The sequence below is a fragment of the Ranitomeya variabilis genome, chromosome 4, assembly GCF_051348905.1.
Source record: "Ranitomeya variabilis isolate aRanVar5 chromosome 4, aRanVar5.hap1, whole genome shotgun sequence".
NCBI classification, from domain to species: domain Eukaryota; kingdom Metazoa; phylum Chordata; class Amphibia; order Anura; family Dendrobatidae; genus Ranitomeya; species Ranitomeya variabilis.
Genome location: NC_135235.1, coordinates 635178754 through 635200923, shown reverse-complemented (window position 1 = coordinate 635200923; position 22170 = coordinate 635178754). Strand labels below are relative to the sequence as shown.

Sequence of the window (22170 nt, the reverse complement as noted above, 5' to 3'; positions counted from 1 at the left end):
AGTCTTCTATCTCATAGCATCTGTAGATGCATCCTCAAGCGCGGTATCTACTGTTTTATTGAGTTATGAGACTTCGAAAACAGAGGAGGAAAAACTATGCAAATAGACAAAGTAATCAAGTAATGCTATTTGATCTCATCTCCATTTTTACCATTTACGGCAATACTGAGTGAAGGACACTTGTTAAGTATAAAAAGAGGATACATGACTCTATAGAGAGAGACAGAAAGAGATTCTGCCAAGACATCCAGAGGACCCTACAGAACTGCTGCCAATACCTCATGGCTCCATCACGAGGGACACAGATCTATCATTCTACAAGAAACAACCTAGGGGACCTCGGCCCCGGTTGGAAGAATACAGATCTGTTCCACTGACTATCGTTGAATCATGGGCATGTTTGGAGAAAACCAGGATTGGGACCTGTCAGTCGCCTGGCTCCATGGAGATGTTCGGAGAAGCCAGGTTGTGACACTCAGGTCAACTGACCTTGTACCTCAATGGACTGTCATCTTCCTAAGCTTGTCGTTACCTCCTCTCTGTGTGCGTGCCACAAGTGGGGTAGTCGACCCTGGGAGCTCTGAAGTAACAGCTGCCATTATCCCAGCGAGACAGAGGAAGGGTGAGACTCTGTGATGTGAACCATCTTGGGGTATTTTGCTGGGACTATTCTATGTGTTATTTGCCTGTTTTGTTGTCCAATAAAGCATTGCCACACTTTGTTACCCTCACCCTGTGTTGTCTGAGTAGCATTATGCCCACTTTCAAGAAAGAGCAGGTGTTCAAGGGGACGATCCCTGGTCCATGAGGTTTTGGCTAGTGGACTGGGGCGCCCACAGACCCCGTGTCTTCACACTGTATATCTCCCATTCTGGTATATGTCACGCATTCTTCTGCTGTTTTTTAAAGCATAGCCGGCAGCTGACTTCAGCGTGCATGACGTCACTGTCATGCACCCTCACTCACGAGCATGCTGATGTGAGCTGCTGGCCTCTCTTTGGCCACCAATGTGTATTGCAGTGCACTGCAGTCCCTGCACTGCAATATACTTCATAAATGTGCATCTTCGCCCATCCAGCTGAAATATGCATTGGCGTCGGCAGGCCCTTCACCCTCACGGGCCTGGTCATGGTCGAGACCTTTTTGACCCTGATCATTATGCCCCTGAATGTATCATTGCTTATGTCCGTTTTCTACAAGGTGTCAGAGTGTCATCTTCTATTTCTCCATGGAGGAGTGGGAGTATTTAGAAGGACACAAAGATCTGTACAAGGACGTCATGATGGAGGTTCCCCAGCCCCTCGCATCACCAGTTAGTAGACAGGAATAAATACCCATGGCCTGTAATTACCTGTATGTAAAGAATGAATTCAGTCCTCCAGTTCTATCCAGTAAGAAGACAACACCAGAAAGATGTCCCCGTCCTCTTCTTCCACAAGACGGTAGAGAAGAAAATCCCAATTTTCCTCAGGATAAGGGATGTGCAATTAATTTTCCTGAAGGGCCACATGAGAGACCGTGACAACCAATAGGCTGAAATTAATTCTATTCAATGTTAATATAAATATATTAATTATAATATTATTTAAAATTATATTAATATTAATTGTATCACTTAATATTGAGCAGAATTAAGTATGCTGACATCCCCCTATATATCATTTGAACACCAATACAACCCCTTCTATATATTGTATGAGCCCCACCACAGCCTCCCTATATAAAGTATGAGCTCCACATATCCTCCCTATATACAGCATGAGCCCCACAAAGCCTCCCCATATGCAGCATGAGCCCGACACAGCCTCCTGATATGCAGCTTGAGCCCCACACAGCCTCCCCATATACAGCATGAGCCCCACACAGCCTCCCTATATACAGCATGAGCCCCACACAACCTCCCCATAATCAGCATGAGCCCCATACAGCCTCCACATAATCAGCATGAGCCCTACACAGCCTCCCCATATACAGCATGAGCCCCAAATAGCCTCCACATATACAGTATGAGCCCCACACAACCTCCCCATAATCAGTATGAGCCCCATACAGCCTCCCCATAATCAGCATGAGCCCCACACAGCCTCCCCATATACAGTATGAGCCCCACACAGCCTCCCCATATACTGCATGAGGCCCACACAGCCTCCCCAAACACTGCCTGAGGCCTCAATAGCCTCCCTATATGCAGCATAAGCCGCCCACAAAGCCTCCCCATATACAGCATGAGCCGCCCGTACAGCCTCCCCATAATCACATGAGCCCCACACAGCATCACCATATACTGCATAAGCCCCACACAGCCACCCTATATACTGTATAAGCCTCACGTAGCCTTCCCATGTCCAGCATGAGGCCCCCATAGCCTGCCCATGTCCATCATGAGAACCCCATAGCCTCCCCATGTCCAGGATGAGGCCCCCATAGCCTCTCCATATCGAGCCAAACATCCCATGCACATGAAATAAAAAGGACACTCACCTCGGTCTCGTTCCCCAGGTGCTCTGCTTCTGCACCTGTTCGGTGTACTGACTGTCCGCAGTACACAGCTGACGTGATGAAATTACGTCATCGCGTCAGCTGTTTCAGATGCTGATTGGTGGAGGAAGTGGCAGGAGGACTCTCCTCCACCAATGAAGTCAGTGCAGATGGAGACAGCCAGAGGGTGGGCAAGGTACGGCCCATGAACCACTGTTTTTCAGCTTTCTCAGTCCACGGGCCAGACTGGGACAGGCAGAGGGCTGGATGAGGCCCGCGGGCTGCACTTTGCCCAGATCTGCTCAGGATAATCAGGTAGATGACGAGAAGGTTTTATGAGATCTCCCTTATGATGTGTAGAAGGCTGTGATGGTCTTGTGCTCAGTCTTGTTTTATCCACCAGTATTATACACTGATTGAACAATTTATTAGAGAAGCTTCCAAACTCCCATCTGACACTTATTAGACACGTAACCACAGACTGCAGCATAAATCGGAGTGAGCAATTTTTAGAATGGGAAAATTGAGCAATCTGAATTATTTGTAATACTGTCACTGTGACAGCATACGTATTTAAAAAATTACCAACCTCAGTCTTGTTCTATAACCAGTATTATGCACTGATTGGACAATTTATTAGCGACATTTAGTATTTCACGATTGGAGCTCTCAAGTAAGGAAATTAAACTATTGTAACCAGGAAGAGAGAAGAAAATTATTTTAAATGTTTTCAGTGTGAATCCACATTAAAATGGTTAGATTGAGCGATCAGAACACAGCCTTTGTTAATAAATTAATCAGGTAACATTTTTAGTTGTCAAGAGTATACTGAGAATGACGTTATTGAGGAAAAACATCCAGTGAATGGGAATGTAGTCTCGGACAGGTGCCAAAGTGAGTGAAGATGCCTCTGCACCTGCACCTGTCAGAAAGAGTGCAGAAGCAATTTCCATGAGGGAGGTGTCTGTAAACTGTACTGATAGATATACAGAAGGAAAAAGCAGACAGAGATACTGAAAATGAAAGAGCGGAGATAATGGTGCATTGTGCATCCTCATGGCCGGCCTTAGCTGGTGTGGGGACAGGAGCACCATCCTCTGACATGTTGTGTGCACCTGGTCATCCTGCTGCAGATTCAGTCTGCTGAGCCTGTGACAGTCCATGAGAGACATGCTATGATAGGAGGTCAGATGTGAGTATAACCACACTGATCACTTGTGTGTAAGATGGCTGAGGAGGGATGTGAGGGGTGCACAGGGGCTACATCACTCTCCAGGTAACAAGATGTGCAGTTGTTACTAAGGGTGTGTGTGGGGGGAATAACTGCATATGCTTATTCATAAAGTGGGCAGAGAGGGGCATTTTACATCAAGGGGTGCATATGATTATGTCCCTCTGTGTTGGGGGGGCTTCATTTTACTGCAAGGGGTGTGTAGAAATCACATATATAGAGCCACACATTATCATTAGCATTATAATCACATATACTCATTGTTGTAAAAATGACAGCCCCCTTAATCTTTTTGCGACATGTGACATAAATTTACGTGATATGTCATGTCCCTGCCATTGATTTGGGCTCGCACGCTGAGCCCGCATCTTTTCTCGTCATGTGCCTTTAACAGCCACGGGTAGAGCAGTGCTGCGCCCGCAGCTGTAAACCAGGTAAATCTCCACTGTCAGTCACTGAAAGCGGGTTTTGACCCTCACCGGCAGGGCACTCGTCATCCCACACTCCCAACGGCGCACCCATGACGTGATAGCAGGGTGCCGATGGGTTGTCATAACGATCCTCCTGTGAATATTTGCTGATCGGTATGACGTCAACTAGGTGGTAAAAGACTATTAAATAACCACCATTACGCTTGGATTATCTTTTCCTTTCTCATCCTCTTCTGGACAGCTTCGACAGGGCAGGAACAGAGTCTATCATACTTTCTTATATCACTATGGTCTGAATTACACTGGATAAAACGTGTTTACAGCATGTGCTAGTGTTGGCCTCATTTGGTCTGGGTCGTTCTGCGTGTAGTAGGTGCTGCTTCATTCAGGGCACTCTATTATTATAATAATGTGACAATTCTGTATCTGGACTGGAGAATGAGGAGCTCAGAGCTAAAGATGAATGTAGATTGGTATAAGCTGCTGGGCATTGATGGCATGTAGATTGTATGTGTGGTAAGTGGAGGTGTTCTCCATGGGGTGACAGTTGACAGAGAAGGAAAGGAGATTGTGGTCAGAGTGGGAAAGTCATGCACTGAGCAGACCTGGGAGAAGACCAGGTCCAGAGCAATTCGTCTTCATGTAAAGGAGAGTTTTTAAGTAGTAATGAGTGATTGTGCTTAGATAAGGTTATATCCGAGCATGCTTGAGTGCTAATCAAGTATCTTATTCGTGCTCTAATATTATGTTCGAGTAGCCATGGCTGCATGTCTCGTGGCTGCTCAACAGCTGCAACACATGCAGAATTGCCTAACAACTTATCCGAGCACACTCTCTAACCACTATTTATAAGCTATGAAACACTGAAGGAGGAGGTTAGAGAAAGAAGATAACTGACAGATGGGGAGAGTGGATTATCAATTGGGGTGTTAGATTCCCCCATGATGAGAGTAGGAATGTCACACGATAGAACGTGTGGTAGCCAGGTGCCAAAGTGATCCAGTAACTGGCTGGTGTTGATTAGAGGGTAATACACAACCACCACTCGAAAGGAGAAGGGTTTGAAGAGTCTAATGGTGGGGACTTCAAATAAAGCGGTAGTGTCAGACTGCTACATCCATGTGTCAGTGAGAGCCAGAAGGTTTAAGGAATTAGAAAGGAAGAAGTCTTGAATGTAGGGGAGTTTGTTATAAGCTGAGAGCACAATTCCAGAGAGCACAATTGAAAGGGTTTTTGTGTAACAGACGAAACCCCCATGAGAACCACACACCATAATGAGGCAGATGGAGACACTTTGGAATCCGTTTGCCCGTCTGCTCTGGTAGTATCCATCTTTTTTCACAGAACTGTGGTTGTCCACTCTTGTGAGCTAAAAAGATGCCTAAAATGACCGGACATTGCTGGAACAGAGACCAGAGTCCAAAGTGATTCCTTCTGCGTCATATGTGAGAGGTTCCATCAAGGTTTTGTCTGAACCGCGGTTTTGATGATTTACACAGAAACCCAGGAGTAAGTGCTCAGTGGAGAGCACAGGATAAATGTGAGCTGAATCATGTTCTGATTTTTTGGGAAGTAAAATGAACATATAGACAACAGTACAAGAATAGTTCTTATTTTTATTTTTGAGCAGTTCATCATGTAGTACAAGTGATTAGATGACTTTATTCTTCAGGTCGGTGCGATTACGATACCAGATTTATATCTTTTTTTTTTGCTGCTAATAATGAGTAAATTTTTTTTTTACATAAAAAATAGTTTTTTCGTCACCATGTTCTGAGAGATGTGACTTTTATTGTTTGGTGAACAGAGCTGTATGAGGGCTTATTTTTTGAGCGATGAATTGGAGGGTTTTTTTTAGTACCATTTTGGAGCACATAACATTTTTCATTGCTTTTTATTCAGATTTTTACAACACAGAATTACCAAAAACCAGAAACTGCCTTTAACTTTTTTGTTTTTGCACCATTCGGTAACAGTGATTAGATCGATTTGTTCTTTGGGTGGATACGATTGCAGTGATACCAGATTTATACAGTTTTATGCTTTACTGCTTTTACAGAAAAACAAAAAAACACTATTTTACAAAAATGAATTTGTTTTTCATCATATTCTGTAAGTTTTTTACTTTTTCCCTGAAATAACTAAATTAGAGCTTACATTTTCTGTGACAAGTTGGTGATTTTATTTCCTTTTTTTTTTTACTCCTTTTTTTTTTTTTTTTACACATGACTTTTTGATTGCTTTTTATTCAATTTTTTGTGTATGATGAAAAAGTGCCACTTTTTGTTTGTTTTTTATTATTTGTTTTACAGTATTCACCTTACAGAACAAACTTGCCAACTTTATAGATTAGATCTTTCAGGACTCTGTGATACCAATTATGTGTACTTTTTTTTGTTTATCTTTGTGTTATCACAAACGATGCGTTTTTAGTGCAGAACGGCTTGTCGAGATTTTAGTGTTTTTTTTTGTGTTCTTTTTTTTAAATTTAATATCCCGATGATCAACTATATCCCATACTAGATAAAGGTTTATATTTGTGATTATCGTTTGCTTTGATATTTATTTAAAATCAGTATATTTTGTAGGAATTTGTTCTTTATGGTGGTATTTTGCAGTCGGGTATTACCATTCTTCATGCTTTGACTTTAGGTGGTATGTTTCTTCTTGTTTTCCAGGTAGGGAAAACCCACTAAATATAAAAGAAACCAAGGCACACCAAATTCAGATGAAAATGACCAAGACAATTTTTTCCTGATGTATTTTGTCAGCGTTTCAATTTTCAGTTATACAAATGGGCCAAAGTGTCAATAAGTATTGAATGCATCACCAATTTTGCTAAGTAAATATATTTGTAAAGGTGCTATTTACATGAAATTCTCATCAAGCCAATTTACATGAAATTCTCATCAAGCCAAGGAAAGTCATGACACCAGATGAATTATTTCAGCAATTAGAAAGCAATCCTGCCACTTAGTGAAAAATATGCTGGTTCAACTGAAGGCCTCTAAAAAGGGGTCTCATTGATGATAGTACATTTGTCTGGAGGCCTGGGCAGGTAAACATCGCTGCCTTTTTTCTGCTGTTTTTGAATTTTTGGAGGATTTTTAAGTCCTCTTTTTGTGGTTTTTCATTGCCGAGGTGTTACCCATGAAATATCTCATGATGGATAAAACTATTGAGCTGTCTTAAGACTTTTGCAACCTTATTGTTGCAAAACTTACTGATGGCATTGGCTACAGAATAATTTCTAAACCACTGAAGGTTCCAGTAAGCACCATTATGGACATAATCCAGAAGTGGAAAGAACATAATTTCACCATAAATTGGCCGTGACCAGGTGCTTCCAGCAAGATTGGAGGCAGAGAAGTGAAAATAATTATCAGAAGAGTTGTCCAAGAGTCAAGAACCATCTGAGAAGAGCTACAGAAAGACCTGGAATCAGCAGGTACAGTTATTTAAAAGCAAACAATAAATAATGCACATCTGTTATGACCCCAATGGCAGAGGGTCTCAGGAATCAATACCAAATCTGCAAACACAAAAAACCAGCTCATAGGGCAGTGGTAACTGGCTGACCATATATCTAATCCTAGCACCACAAATAGAAGTAGCCGGGGAACGTGCCTACGTTAGTTCTAGACGTCTCGCGCCAGCCGGAGAACTAACTAACCCTAGAAGGGAAAAGAAAGACCTTTCTTGCCTCCAGAGAAAGACCCCAAAAGTTGGATACAAGCCCCCAACAAATAATAACGGTGAGGAAAGAGGAAAAGACAAACATAAGAATGAGCTAGGTATTTAGCAAAGAGAGGCCCACTAGCTAATAGCAGAATATAGTAAGATGACTTATATGGTCAGCAAAAACCCTATTAAAATATCCACGCTGGATATTCAAGAACCCCCGAACCGTCTAACGGCCGGGGGGAGAACACCAGCCCCCTAGAGCTTCCAGCAAGGTCAGAAATCACATTTAGTACAAGCTGGACAAAAATAGTAGCAAAGCAAGTAACTCAAAAAACAAAGAAGCAAGACTTAGCTTAATTTTGCAAGAGCCAGTACCAGCAGACAGGAGCAACAGAAGGATCTGATTACAACGATGCCAGGCACTGGACTAAGGATCCAGGAAGTTAATATAGCGACACCCCTGGACTAACGACCCAGGTGAGTGCCAAACAGAAAGACAATCCCAGAGTCATACCAATAGTGACCACAAGAGGGAGCCAAAAAGTCTAATTCACAACACACATCTGTGATTGAGAAATATTTCCTAGAGAACATGAATTACAAATTATTGCTCTGTACCAAATGTAATGAATCTAATGTAAAATGGCAGAATATGTTCTACTTCTCCTCCCTCCACTCTTCATTCCCAACCCCACAGCAGAGAGAGGTATGGACAATCTGGAACTTGGCTACGTTTCTTGTTAGTTATATTTCTGTTATTCTCCAATTGCACGTTTAGTGAATAGATAACTCAAAGCTTATTGGTTTCACAGCTTGAAATATTTTGCTTGCAAAAATTTGTAATAAGCAGGGAATTGAGAAAATAATGTGGACCTCACTTCAAATTCTTATGAAAAAAAAATCACCAACTACATTTCTGCAATTTTTGATCTCCTTTTATGTTCTTCAGCCAGGCAACTTTCAAGAAGTTAATTCTCAGTGGAGTTCTTGTGATCTGATACAGCATCTCTGCATTTAGCTTTCTAGAACCAATACTGTAGCTTGGAAAAAAAACCAAAACTATTTAAGAAAATGTTCTAAAACATACTATATCCACTGCTAAAGAAAGCAATGTGCAGAGTCACATTTCAGCAATTCATTCAGCTTCTCTAGGCCGAGAATCTCATCTATATTGCTGTACATTAATTGGCCTTTCCTTATATTTCTCTCAATGTAAAATTTTATGAAACGTCTACAGAAGAGTAAAATATTAGCAGCTATACCCCTTTCCTGTGTGAGTGATGTTCCAGCGGTCTCGGCACTGGCTCTATCCAGGCATGTGATCCCAGAGGCAGCTTTACTCTCTTTCCTTGGATAGAACAGACATCCAGAAGACCTCAGAGTTGCGGCTGCTCTAACTCCCTCCAGACATCAGTTACATATGAAGGAGGGGAATTGAAGGAGCCACTGATTATGTCATGCGATCTCAGCAGCCAATGTAACATGAGCCCTGGGAGAGCCAATGCGAACACTGCTGAAACGGCACACACATCGGAAGGGAGTATAGCTGCTATTAGTTTACTTGGGAGAAACATAGAAATTTAGAAGGACTTGTCTGAGTAGTGGACAATGCCTATAACATAGGGCTCCCTCCATATATTACTAGCCTGGTAATGAAAGTTTAAAATGCACAAACGGAATAGGGCTGCGGCATCTTATATAATGCTTGGGTGTCAATCAAAATTAGCACCTGTCCTATCAGCTCGCAGGGTGAAGAATCTCTCCATTTTTTGTGCTGATAAAAGGACTAAGAGAAATCACATTTACATTCTGAGTGATCACCTCTTAACCATACTGTGGAATATGTAATATTTTAATCACTGTTTATACAAATACCAGCTCTCCCTCAATTCCATAGGTTCAAGGCAAAATGTTAACAGTTAAATAATAAATGAAAATAGTACATAAACAAAAGTTTGATAAGCTCATGTCTAGTAATGATTGGTTTAAAAATGGGTTATCCTACGCCTCTCTAATCCACATGATCGGATGTCAGTCATTGGGAGACTCTACTGTAAATGATCAGGAGAACAACCTGTCAAAAATGGAGACTTTGTTTATTAAAACCAAACTTTATTAATACAAAACATGACAAAATATGACCAGGCATGATTGACAGAAACTAAAAATAGAAAAAAACATGATTTTTATGAAAGTACTTCAATATCCTATCTACTTATGCAGAATGAATCTGGATCTAAAAATATCAGCCAGGCATTGGTACAAAAAATTCCAAGCCAGTGAAGGGATTTTAAATATAGGGATAGCCTAGGAAACAATTAGCAAACTAACGGGTAAACAACCAATAAAGTGCTTAGTGAACAATAAAGGAATGAATTTAATAACATCTAGTGATAAATGGAAGAATCACAAGCTCAGGCCATGTGTCCGATTCGGATACTCAAAAGTTAAATGGGGCACAATCGTCACTCAGTATGTGGAGACGTACTTTTCCACCATATTCTTGAGACGCTGCCTACTGCTAATATAGACCGTAGCAGATGTCGTGGCATGCTGAGGTTTTCCACATTTTGGCTAGGCTAAGCCTTCCTTCTAAGGTGGTGTCAATGCCCCAGTTGCATTGGCGATTTCCTTCTCTTCAGCCTTATGCTTCCACTGAGCACCCACTGTCAGATGGGAACACCATCAGTAGTGCGTCTACCAGCGTACTCTTGTATTCCCACATTTTCTGATCCTGATCCAGGAGGATGGTACGTTGTCATTGTTGAGGGAATCCAGCAGGGTGGCCACCAAGTAATTAGCACTTGTAACAATCCAGGAAATTCGGCGGTCATGTATTGGCTCATGCGTGCCAGGCTGCCCAGAGACAAAGACAAGCTGTCCTCGGTGGGATGTATATCGTCTGTGTCCTTTGTATCCCCTAGCCATGCTCCAGTGATGCCTGTGAGCTGCTCTGAGTGCCACCCTGCTGTGAACACTGCTCCTCCTGCTCCTAATCTTCATCCTCCAAAACTGTTCCTGACTGGACAGTTGTGTACCTGGCTGCTGTTGGTACAGGGACCCACCCTATGAGCAATGTGTGCACGACAGGCCTGATAATGATATGAATGGTTCCTGCTCTTCCTCCTATTCCACCACTTGATTTATCATCGACTGAAGTGTTTTTTCAAGGAGGCATAGAAGTGGGATAATAACGCTGCTGCTGCTGATGACTGACATCAGCGCTGGCCATGTTGGTGGAGTACTTGAAGCAACGCAACACTGCGACATATGTTCTGCATGTAGGGCCACTCATTGGTTGTGAAGTGTTCTGCAGAGCGATCCATGCATGCGTGTTGCAGCTGAAACTCCACTATTGCCTGCTGCTACTCACAGTCTCTCCAGCATATCCAAGTAGGAGATTCACCCTGTTGGTACGTCGCATATGAGATGGCGAGCGTGAAGGCAGAAGTGAAACTGCAGTGTGCACAGGTGAGCAGCAGCAGAGTGAGAACTCAGTGCACATACAGCCTGCACTTTCTGCATCAACTCTGACATATCTGCGTAATTTTCAAGGAAGCTCTGGACCACCAAATTCAGCATATGCATCAGGCAAGGGATGTGCATTAAATTGGCTAGGCCTAAAGCTGCTACTCGATTTTGCCCGTTATCGCACACCACCATGCCAGGTTTGAGGCACAGCGGCACCAACCACTCATTGGTCTGTTGTTTGATCCACGTCCATAGCTCCTGTGCGGTGTGGGATCTTTCCCTCAAACAGATGAGTTTCAGAACAGCCTGCTGTCGTTTTCTCCTGGCTGTGAAGTTGGTGGTGCAGGTGTTTTTAAGAATCTTCGCCTCTCTATAATTTCCAGTCTCAGCTTTTTCCCATATCACAGAATCTTTCTTGTAGAGGAGCTCTGTGTACATTTTCCATCTTTCCTTGATCTGTTCTGGCTCACTTACTTTGTTCCAGTTGTTGTCATTCAACATGCCCACTCTTGGTTGAAACTTTTGCCAAATCTCTTTGATCTTTAGGTCTTCCTGGTTTTGCTTCTCAGAAGATCATATTTTATCTCATTTTTAATGATCATTTACTGCCCTAAAGTGTTCTAATTTTCTTGTGGAGACTTTACTATAACATTTATTGACAAAAAGTAAATTTAAAAATACAAGAAAATGTCTACTTTCTTGTGTGCGTTTTTTGATGCTTAGCAAGATTTGTTTTCTGAGTAAAACACTTCCCACAATTTGAACATGAAAATGGTTTCTGTCCTGTGTGAGTTTTCTGATGTGTAACAAGATTTCCTTTCAGATTAAAACCTTTCCCACAACTTGAGCATGAATATGGCTTCTCCCCTGTGTGAATTCTCTGATGTCTACCAAGCTGTGATTTTCTGTTAAAACATTTCCCACATTCTGAACAACAATGAGGTTTCTCCCCTGTGTGAATCATCTGATGTGAAACAAGATTTGACTTGTTCAGAAAACATTTCCCACATTCTGAACAAGGAAATGGCTTCTCTCCTGTGTGAGTTCTCTTGTGAGTAACAAGATGTGATTTTTGTATAAAACATTTCCCACATTCTGAACATGAATATGGTGTCTTCCCTGTGTGAATTCTCTGATGTCTAACAAGCTGTTGTTTCCGAGTAAAATATTTCCCACATTCTGAACATGAATATGGCTTCTCTCCACTGTGAGTTCTCTGATGAATAACAAGATATGATTGTGTAAAACATTTCCCACATACTGAACATGAAAATGGCTTCTCCCCAGTATGAATTCTCTGATGATTTATAAGTTGGCATTTCTCAACAAAACATTTCCCACATTCTGAACATGAAAATGGCTTCTCACCTGTATGAATTCTCAGATGTGTAAAAAGATTTCCTTTCTGATTAAAACATTTCCCACATTCTGAACATGAAAATGGCTTCTCCCCTGTGTGAATTCTTTGATGTATTACAAGTCTTGATTTAGTATTGTAACATTTCCCACATTCTAAACATGAAAATGGTTTGTCCTCTTTGTGAGCTATTTCATGTGTAACAGCCCTTTTGTTTTGCATATTTGTCTTTGTTGAAGCAGAAAAAAAAACCTGTTGAAAAGAATAAGATGACAGATCTTTTTTTATAAGTTCTTGAGCTGTATCTGGTATGATACCAAGATTATCTGCTGCAAAATCGGAAAATATCAGACATTCCTCAGAAGTCCCCGTACAGTCACCTGCTAAGAATAAAAAAGTATTTTATTTTTCAATAGAATTATATTACCATTTATATTACTACTGTATATAATTTATAGCATTTCCATGCAAACTGTGATACAATTCAGTTACAGACAGACAATAGACCACAAAAGAGGGACTGAGATTAGTGTTAGGCCACCAGGTTATGTCCTCTCAAATTTTCACTTCTCAATTATAGCCATAATCTCTGTAGATTCTCATGTTTCACTGTATCTGTCATGAATCAATTCCAGTTACATGTTCAGTGGAGACTCACAAATGGGATCTGTAGTCAGTATTATTAGGTGATTACATGTCATACATTCTCTGACAGGTACACGCACTATAGCACAGAGCAAAGAACTTCGGAGGAGATTGGTCACATACACAAGTCATGGCTTTGGAGAAAAAATAAGGTTTTGTATATCTTTTTATTGATGTAACTAAACAGTGGATACAAAAAATGAGAAGTCCTTCATATTCTTATATATGTCATGCAAGCCAATAAAAATATTGGCTGAATATAGGAGCACCAAGTGATCTGAAAAAGGATTTGCAACAGTTTCCTTTGCAAGCATAGTTGCCAGTCCCTAGCTTTTTTTTTATCAAATAAATTTTAATTAATTTTATAACAGTTACACATATACAAATATCATTCTCAACCAAGGTGTTTAAACCCCTTCCCTCCCTCCTCCCTTGAAAACCTTCCCCCCTTAACATTTGTTATTCAGAATACCATATCATAGATATACGTCCATACAAAACAGAATAAGTCAGGATGGTCAAGACTAGTCAAGTCGAAAGGTACATAGCTGATTGGCATTTGTAAATGCAATGTGTAATGATTCCATAGCAACTAACACATCTAACAAGATCCTATCGAGGCTGATCGCTGGTTACCGGCAAGCCAGGGACCCCATAATTTATCAAAATATTTACTTCTATTTTTCCAATTATATGAGGGACTCAACTTGATTAATAAACTCTCTGCCTGTTGGGGGAGTTGCAGAAATCCAGTTTTTAGCAATCGGTTTTCTAGCCATGTATATGAAATCGAGTTATGGCAAGTTTCCCAGTCTCAACAGTACACAGTTTATCTGCATATCCCAGTATGCAAGTGAGAGGATTACTAGTCACCACGCACCCATAGATTGATTCTATATGGCCCAAAACTGCTCCCCAATATGAGTGCAGATGTGGGCATGACCATAACATGTGCAATATTCCTGCTTCCTGTTGGGCGCACCTCAGGCATCCAGAATCATTAATAAGACCTATTTTAAACATCATTTTAGGTGATCTGCATACTCTGTGAATGACATAGAGCTGCGAGAGTTATTTGGGCTCACTAAGGAGAAAGATTGGGTATGTATTCCAGCACCGAAGCCCACTCATCATCTGTAATAACACCAACATCTGTCTCCCATTTCCTTTTAACCAACACAGGGAATTTTTTAAAGAAGACAAAGTGAAGGCCATTATAGACACTGGATATTACCCCCTTTGTGGCTCCCTCTGAGCAAATACTGTCCAATAACACATCCCTCTGAGTTTTAACACCCTAGTTCTTTTGTAGATCACTTGGCCTTACACAGGTGCTTGAAAGTTTCTGAATTCTTCAAAATGTTTCTGCATAAATTTGACCTAAATTATATCTGATTTTCAGGAAAATAGTTGAATTCCAGCTCCAGTTAAAAAAAATGATCATTTATTGAAAAAAATCAATTAAAATATATAATCCATAAGGAGATGACTGGGGTGATATGGATAAAAAATTAACAGACATGCTGTAACCCATTATGTATGTCTTACTGATTTTTTTTCAGTTAAGGATAAGTATTTTAACTGCTGAAGATTGAATTGTCACGAGTGTATCACACCAGCCTGGGAGATCTGCAGGTAGAAGATTACTTCTTATTCTGAAATTGCAGATCTTCCATTTAGCCAGTGTGTTTGGATCCCATATTAAATAAATTATGTTTCCTTTGGTGCTGAAGAGGTTAATGACCCTTTCTATGCTGATTAGAAACATGCAGCTCCATTTCAGCTGCTTCTGATCTGGTCATTAAAGCTTCCAATAAAACCTGACCAGACCTTCTCTATCCTGCGGTTAAAGCTTTGCTTCCTTGCTCTTAGGTGACACTGTGCTGAATAGACGTTCATTGCTGCTATTGAAGATTAGTCTTCCTGTGCTATGTGCTAAAGCTAAGTTGTTGAAGTTTGAAGTTGGAGTGTTCTTTAAGTTGCTGTTGTACGTGTGTAGCGTCGGACTGGAGCACCTTGGGCCCAACAGAGAAAATCATTCTTGGAGCCCACTATCTAGCTACATAGAAATAAATACAAGACCATTAATTGTGTGGTAAAACACGCTTATATCAGAGTATAATATAAGGTAGTACACATCTTAACTATGTAGCAGGTGTTGGGGTAACCCTCTCATAGAATATAATGTAGCCTCCATCATGGAATATAATGCAGCCCCCCTCATAGGGTATAATAAAGCATCCCACAAAATATAAAGCAACCTCATAAGGTATAATGCAGCCTCCCCATAGAATATAATGTAGCACCCTCATATGGCAGAATGCAGCCCCCCTCATATAGTATAATGCAGCCCCTCCACAGAATATAATGTAGCCCCTCAGAGTATAATGCAACCCCCTCATAAGGCAGCTCCCCATAGAAGATAATGCAGCCCCCACATATAATATAATGCAGCCCCTCCAGAGAATATAATGTAGCCCCTTAGAGTATAATGCAACCCCCTCATAAGACAGCCCCCCCATAGAATATACTGTAGCCTCATAGGGCATAATGCAGCTCCCCTCATATAGTATGATGTAGCCCCCTGAGAGAATAATGTAGCCCCCTCATAGGGTATAATGCAGCCCCCCTCCACCACCATCATTGTTCTCCCCCTCCACCCCATCATTGTACTCATCATCACCTCCATTATTGCCTTCTCACCCACCACCTCCATCATTGCCTTCTCACCCCCCACCTCCATCATTGCCTCCTCCCTACCACCATTGTCCTTTCCACCACTACCATCTTTGTCCTTTACACCACAACCATCAGTGCTTTCTCCCAAACCACCCCCATCATTGTCCATTCCAACACTTCCATCATTGCCTCCCCACCACCATCATCATTGTCCTTTCCACCACTACCATCATTGCCTTCTCCCCACCACTCCATCCTTGTCCATTCCACCACCTCCATCATTGCCTCCCCCACCACCATCATCATTGCTTCCACCACCATCATAATTGCCTTCACCACCATCATCATTGCCTCCCCCATCACCATCATTGCCTTCTCCCCCACCACCCCATCACCCACATTATTGCCAATCTCCAATATCTCCTACACACACACACACACACACACACACACACACACACACACCACCAGTATCACACATACAGCACCACACACAGACAGCACCGCACCACTTGGTCGCTCACACACACAAAGCACCACATACATACACAGCTGCAAACACGCAGGCAGAGACACACATAGCACACACTCACCTCTCCGCCCGTTCCCAGCAGCCGCCGCACATCCCAGCAGCTTCCTCTCTGAAACAGCCGTGCTGAATGATGATGTCATCGCTAAGTCAGCTATTAAAGTGAAATAATATTCATTCTTCTTCATGCCCATGGGGGAGTGGGGAAGCATGAATATTCATTTCTCTGTAGCAGCGGGGACAGGCTCCTGTCTCCAGCTGCTGCTCTCTGGCACCGGGAGGCCCCCCCTTGACTAAGGGGCCCCATAGCAGCTGGTTGTCATTGCCCATTCCAACACTTCCATCATTGCCTACCCACCACCATCATTGTCCTTTCCACCACAACCATCATTGCCTTCTCCCCACCACCCCATCATTGTCCATTCCACCACCTCCATCATTGCCTCCCCCAACACCATCATCATTGCTCCCACCACATCATCATTGCCTCCCCCCACCACCATTGCCTTCTCCCCCACCACCCCATCACCCACATCATTGCCAATCTCCAATATCTCCAATACACACACACACACACACAACACCACTATCACACATACAGCACCACACAGACAGCACCGCACCACTTGGTTGCTCACACACACACACAAAGCACCGCATCGCACCACATACACACAAAGCTGCAAACACGCAGGCAGAGAAACACACACAGCACCCACTCACCTCTCCGCCCGTTCCCAGCAGCTTCCTCTCTGAAACAGCCATGCTGAATGATGATGTCATCCAGCTGCGCTAAGTCAGCTATTAAAGTGAAATAATATTCATTCTTCTTCATGCCCATGGGGGAGTGGGGAAGCATGAATATTCATTTCTCTTTAGCAGCAGGGACAGGCTCCTGTCTCCAGCTGCTGCTCTCTGGCACCGGGAGGCCCCCCTTGACTTAGGGGCCCCATAGCAGCTGGTTGTGTCGCTATTAGCGACACGCCACTGGCTGGGGGGCCCCTGGAGCAGTGGGGGCCCTAGGCAGCTGCTGGCCAATATGCCAGCAGCTGTCAGTGCCTGGACCCACTGGAGAATCCTCCGGTTCTCCAGGGGGCCAGTACAACCCTGTATGTGTGTGTTTATCACCTGTTCCCCTTTCCCATTTAGTTTATTCCTCCCAGTCCCTATCCTTCTCCCTATTGTTGGTTAGTGTTTTTGTATGATAGGTTTCTTGTTATCCCTGTTTTGCCTTTGTATCTGGTTTACCTTGCGTTTCTGTCCCAAGCCTCATGGGGTGGGTGAGGGAACAGATTAGGGTTTTTACAGGAGCATAGTAAGGTCAGAAACTCGGACCTCTGGACCCTTAAGGGCTTGTTCACACTTTGCGGAATTAGCGGCGGATTTTTCCGCAGCGGATTTGCAAAAACCGCGGTTGTTTTCACTGCGGTTTTTTTGTGCGGTTTCTACTGCGGATTCCACTGCGGTTTTCCAACTGCACTTTCCTATTGGTGCAGGTGGAAAACCGCTGCGGAATCCGCTGAAAGAATTGACATGCTACTTCTTTTTTTCCGCAGAAAATCCGAGCGGATTTTCAAGCGGAAAAACGCAAGTGGGCACAGCGGTTTTTGTTTTCCATAGGGTAACATTGTACTGTACCCTGCATGGAAAACTGCTGCGGATCCGCAGAGGCAAAAACCGCAAAGTGTGAACATAGCCTAAAAGTATCCCCGGGGACAGGGGTAGTTAGGGTCTCAGCTCCAATGAAAATATGAGGCACTTTTTCCTTCCTTCTTTTCCTCACAGCATGGTAGGAATTCACCAATTTTCCTGGATATTTCTATGTCTGGTCAGGACGAACATTCCGTACTTCCACTATATTGAACCATAAAAGGTGAGCTGGCATCCCTGCTAATTTTTGATTTGTAATTTCTGACTTTATTGCCTTTCTCATATCAATGAACATTTCATTTTAAATCTGGACTAATTTTAAATCATCATTATATTCTACATTCAAAGGTTCATTATTTTAATTCCGACATATATTATGTTTGGACTCGCAAAAGACGGATAGCAAAAAGCCACACAGGTTTTTTTCAAATTCATCTGAGTTGGGACATACTCAGAATTCCATGATTGAAATTTTTTAGAAAACTAGAAAAAAAAAGATGATCCATGAAACCAAAATATGGTGGGATAAAAAAAGTGTCTACAAAATCATATAAAGATATGATTCCAAGATAAGAAAATTCGATACCACAGTATACAGTGCCTTGTGAAAGTATTCACCCCTTTTCTTTTTTTATGTTTTGCTACCTCACAACCAAATAGAAGAGTAGGATTATGAAAAACAGTAGTTGTGGATGATGCAAATTATGAGACCGACCACTTACTGCTTGAATAGGTAGCCTGGCTACCAAAAATACTTGTACAAGGAGAAAGTGTAAGAGAAAAGATTGAGTCTTGCTCATATAGCTGGCCAGCATACTTTCCCCAAATGAGTAGGTGATGTTGCTTCATGCGTTTCTGAAAAGCTTTAGTTCCTAATCTTTTCTTGCTTGTATAGCCACAGTATTTATTCCTCCTACAAAGCCTTCATATTGCACAACAACTGACCACTAGTGATGAGCGAGTATACTCGTTGCTAGGGTATTCCCGAGCACGCTCGGGTGATCTCCGAGTATTTGTAAGTGCTCGGAGATTAAGTTTTCATGACTTCAGATTTGCGGCTGCTAGACAGACTGAACACGTGAGAATTCCCTAGCAACCATGCAACCCCCACATGTACTCAGCCTGGCTAGTAGCCGTAAATCATTCAGCTGAGGTGACGAAAACTTAATCTCCGAGCACTAACAAATACTTGGAGATCACCCGAGCATGCTGGCGAAAACCCGAGCAACAGTATACTCGCTCATCACTACTGACCACCATGACAAAAGCAAAAGCATTCAGGTACTATGGAGCCTCCTCCAGCAACATCACTTGTTACAAAGCTGACTGCAGTAGAAGCACATCTTCTCCAAGAAACCTATTTTGACCGAACCACAGCTACTCTCTTTATTGCTCATGCCACCACCCTCCTCCCCGATGACGTCACCTCCTAGTCAACCTGATCTGATGCTCAGGTTTTGTCCACATCATCATCTCTTTAACTCCCTCCTCCGCCCTCCACTGCCCCCTCCAACCTCCCTCATCTCTGCTGAGGACTTTGCCACACACTTTAAAAATAAGATCGACCAGACAAGGCAAGTCTTCATTGTTCAACCACCACAACCCCTTTGTATACCAGACCAATGCCCAAACCCCATAACCTCCCTATCTAACATCACTGAAGGGGGGCTTATTTGTCTCCTCTCCAAATCGCAACGCACCACCTGTGCGCTTGATCCCGTCCCATCCGACCTCCTCCCCAATCTCACCACCACATTTATCCCATCCCTAACCCACCTCTTCAACCTATTACTAACTTCTGGCACCTTCCCTTCTGCTTTCAAACATGCCACAATCACGCCTATCCTTAAAAAGCCAACCCTCGATCTAACTGCTATGTCCAGCTATCGCCCAATATCGCTGCTCCCATTCGCTTCCAATCTCCTGGAGCAGCACGTCCACGCTGAACTTTCCTCCCACCTCTCATCTAAGTTGCTCTTTGACAATCTATAATCTGGTTTCCGCCCCCATCACTCACCTGAGATAGCCCTGACCAAAATCACTAACAACCTACTTACCGCCAAAGCTAATGGACAATACTCTGTACTCCTCCTTCTAGACCTGTCCTCTGCTTTCGACACAGTTGACCACTGCCTCCTACTATAGATTCTCTCCTCCTTTGGCATCAAAGACCTCGCCCTATCCTGGATCTCCTCGTACCTTTCCAACTGCACATTAAGCGTCTCCCACTCCCACACTACCTCCTCATCTCACCCTCTCTCTGTTGGAGTCCCCCAAGGCTCTGTTCTAGGACCCCTACCCTTCTCAATCTATACACTTGGCTTGGGACAACTCATAAAGTCCCATGGATTCCAGTACCACCTCTATGCTGATGACACTCAGATCTACCTCTCTGGCCCAGACGTCACTGCTCTGCTGTCCAGAATCGCAGAGTGTTTATCAGCCATATCCTCCTTCTTCTCCTCTCGCTTCCTCAAACTCAATGTGGACAAATCTGAACTCATCATCTTTCCTCCATCCCATAGATCTTCCTTACCTGACCTATCTATCGCAATCAATGACATCATGCTTTCACCTGTACCGGAAGTCCACTGCCTTGGAGTAACCTTCGACTCTGCCCTGTCCTTCAAACCGCACATCCAAGCTCTTTCCACCTCCTGTCGCCTCCAGCTCAAAAATATCTCCAGAATCCGTCCTTTCCTCAACTGTCAATCTACTAAAATGCTAGTGCATGCCCTCATCGTCTCCCGCCTTGACTACTGCAACATCCTCTTCTGCGGCCTCCCTGCTAACACCCTTGCACCTCTCCAGTCCATCCTTAACTCTGCTGCCTGACTAATTCATCTCTCTCCTCGCTACTCCTCCGCTTCCCCCCTCTGCAAATCTCTTCACTGGCTCCCATTCCCTCAGCGTATCCAGTTCAATTTACTAATACTGACCTATAAAGCCATCCATAACCTGTCTCCTCCATATATCTCTGAACTAATCTCCCGATATCTTCCCTCACGTAATCTCCGGTCCTCCCTCACTCCTCCACACTTATTCGCTCCTCATCCAATCGCCTCCAAGACTTCTCCCGAATATCCCCCATCCTCTGGAATTCTCTGCCTCAACACGTCCGACTATCAACCACATTCAGATCCTTTAGACGGAACCTGAAAACCCATCTCTTCAGGAAAGCCTACAGCCTGCACTGACCCCGCTGTCTTCTCATCACTACCAAAGCTACCGCCTCACCAACACCGGAGCTCCTGCAACCCTCAACCTACTGTCTCTTTCCCCATAATCCTGTAGAATGTAAGCCCGCAAGGGCAGGGTCCTCGCCCCTCTGTATCAGTCTGTCATTGTTAGTCTACTGTAAGTGATATCTATTTTTATCTAACACTACCCTGCTCATTGCAACTGCCACTATTTCTTTTACCATTAATTTTTACAACAATATATTTGAGATAAGTTCATCTTTTCAACCTAAATTATTCCCCATTCTCAAAAATAACATAAGAAGACATGCTGGGTAGGTATATGTCCAAAAGCCAGAAACTGCAAAATCCTGCTGTATTTGAGTAGGGTATCAAACTAAACCAGTATACAGATGTACAAAATAGACATGCACAGTTAAAGGTGTAGATTTTTTTAATTAATTTGCTATTTCCCCTTCTTAGGCCGGCGTCACACTCAGCGTATGTAAATACGGTCCGTTTATTACGGCCATAATACGCAGAAATGTTCCCAAAATAGTGATCCGTATGTCATCCGTAGGCAGGGTGTGGCAGCGTATTTTGCGCATGGCATCCTCCCTATGTAATCCGTATGGCATCCGTACTGAGATATTTTCTCGCATGCTTGCAAAACCGACATCTAATGGATCTAGGTGCTCAAATGTTCGTTAAAACATATATATATATATATATCTCATTGAGACACACACACATTATATACAGTGCCTACAAGTAGTATTCAACCCCCTGCAGATTTAGCAGGTTTAATAAGATGCAAATAAGTTAGAGCCTTCAAA

The 22170-nt window shown here is 42.9% G+C and overlaps 3 protein-coding genes across 4 annotated transcripts in view; 1 reads left to right on the top strand and 2 right to left on the bottom strand.

The window, feature by feature from the left end:
- LOC143767208 (uncharacterized) overlaps positions 1 to 22170 on the top strand; it is a 521413-nt gene that overhangs the window by 21403 nt on the left and 477840 nt on the right. The window lies entirely within an intron of this gene.
- LOC143767238 (uncharacterized) overlaps positions 1 to 22170 on the bottom strand; it is a 388340-nt gene that overhangs the window by 176971 nt on the left and 189199 nt on the right. The window lies entirely within an intron of this gene.
- LOC143767206 (zinc finger BED domain-containing protein 6-like) overlaps positions 9704 to 22170 on the bottom strand; it is a 59971-nt gene continuing 47504 nt past the window's right edge. Inside the window, exon 7 of one of the 2 annotated variants that reach the window (XM_077255341.1) lies at positions 9704 to 13035. In XM_077255341.1, the coding sequence (XP_077111456.1) occupies positions 11987 to 13035 (1049 nt within the window). In that variant the 3' untranslated portion in view covers positions 9704 to 11986. The remainder of the gene's footprint in view (positions 13036 to 22170) is intronic. The other variant, XM_077255343.1, reaches the window with a different exon arrangement.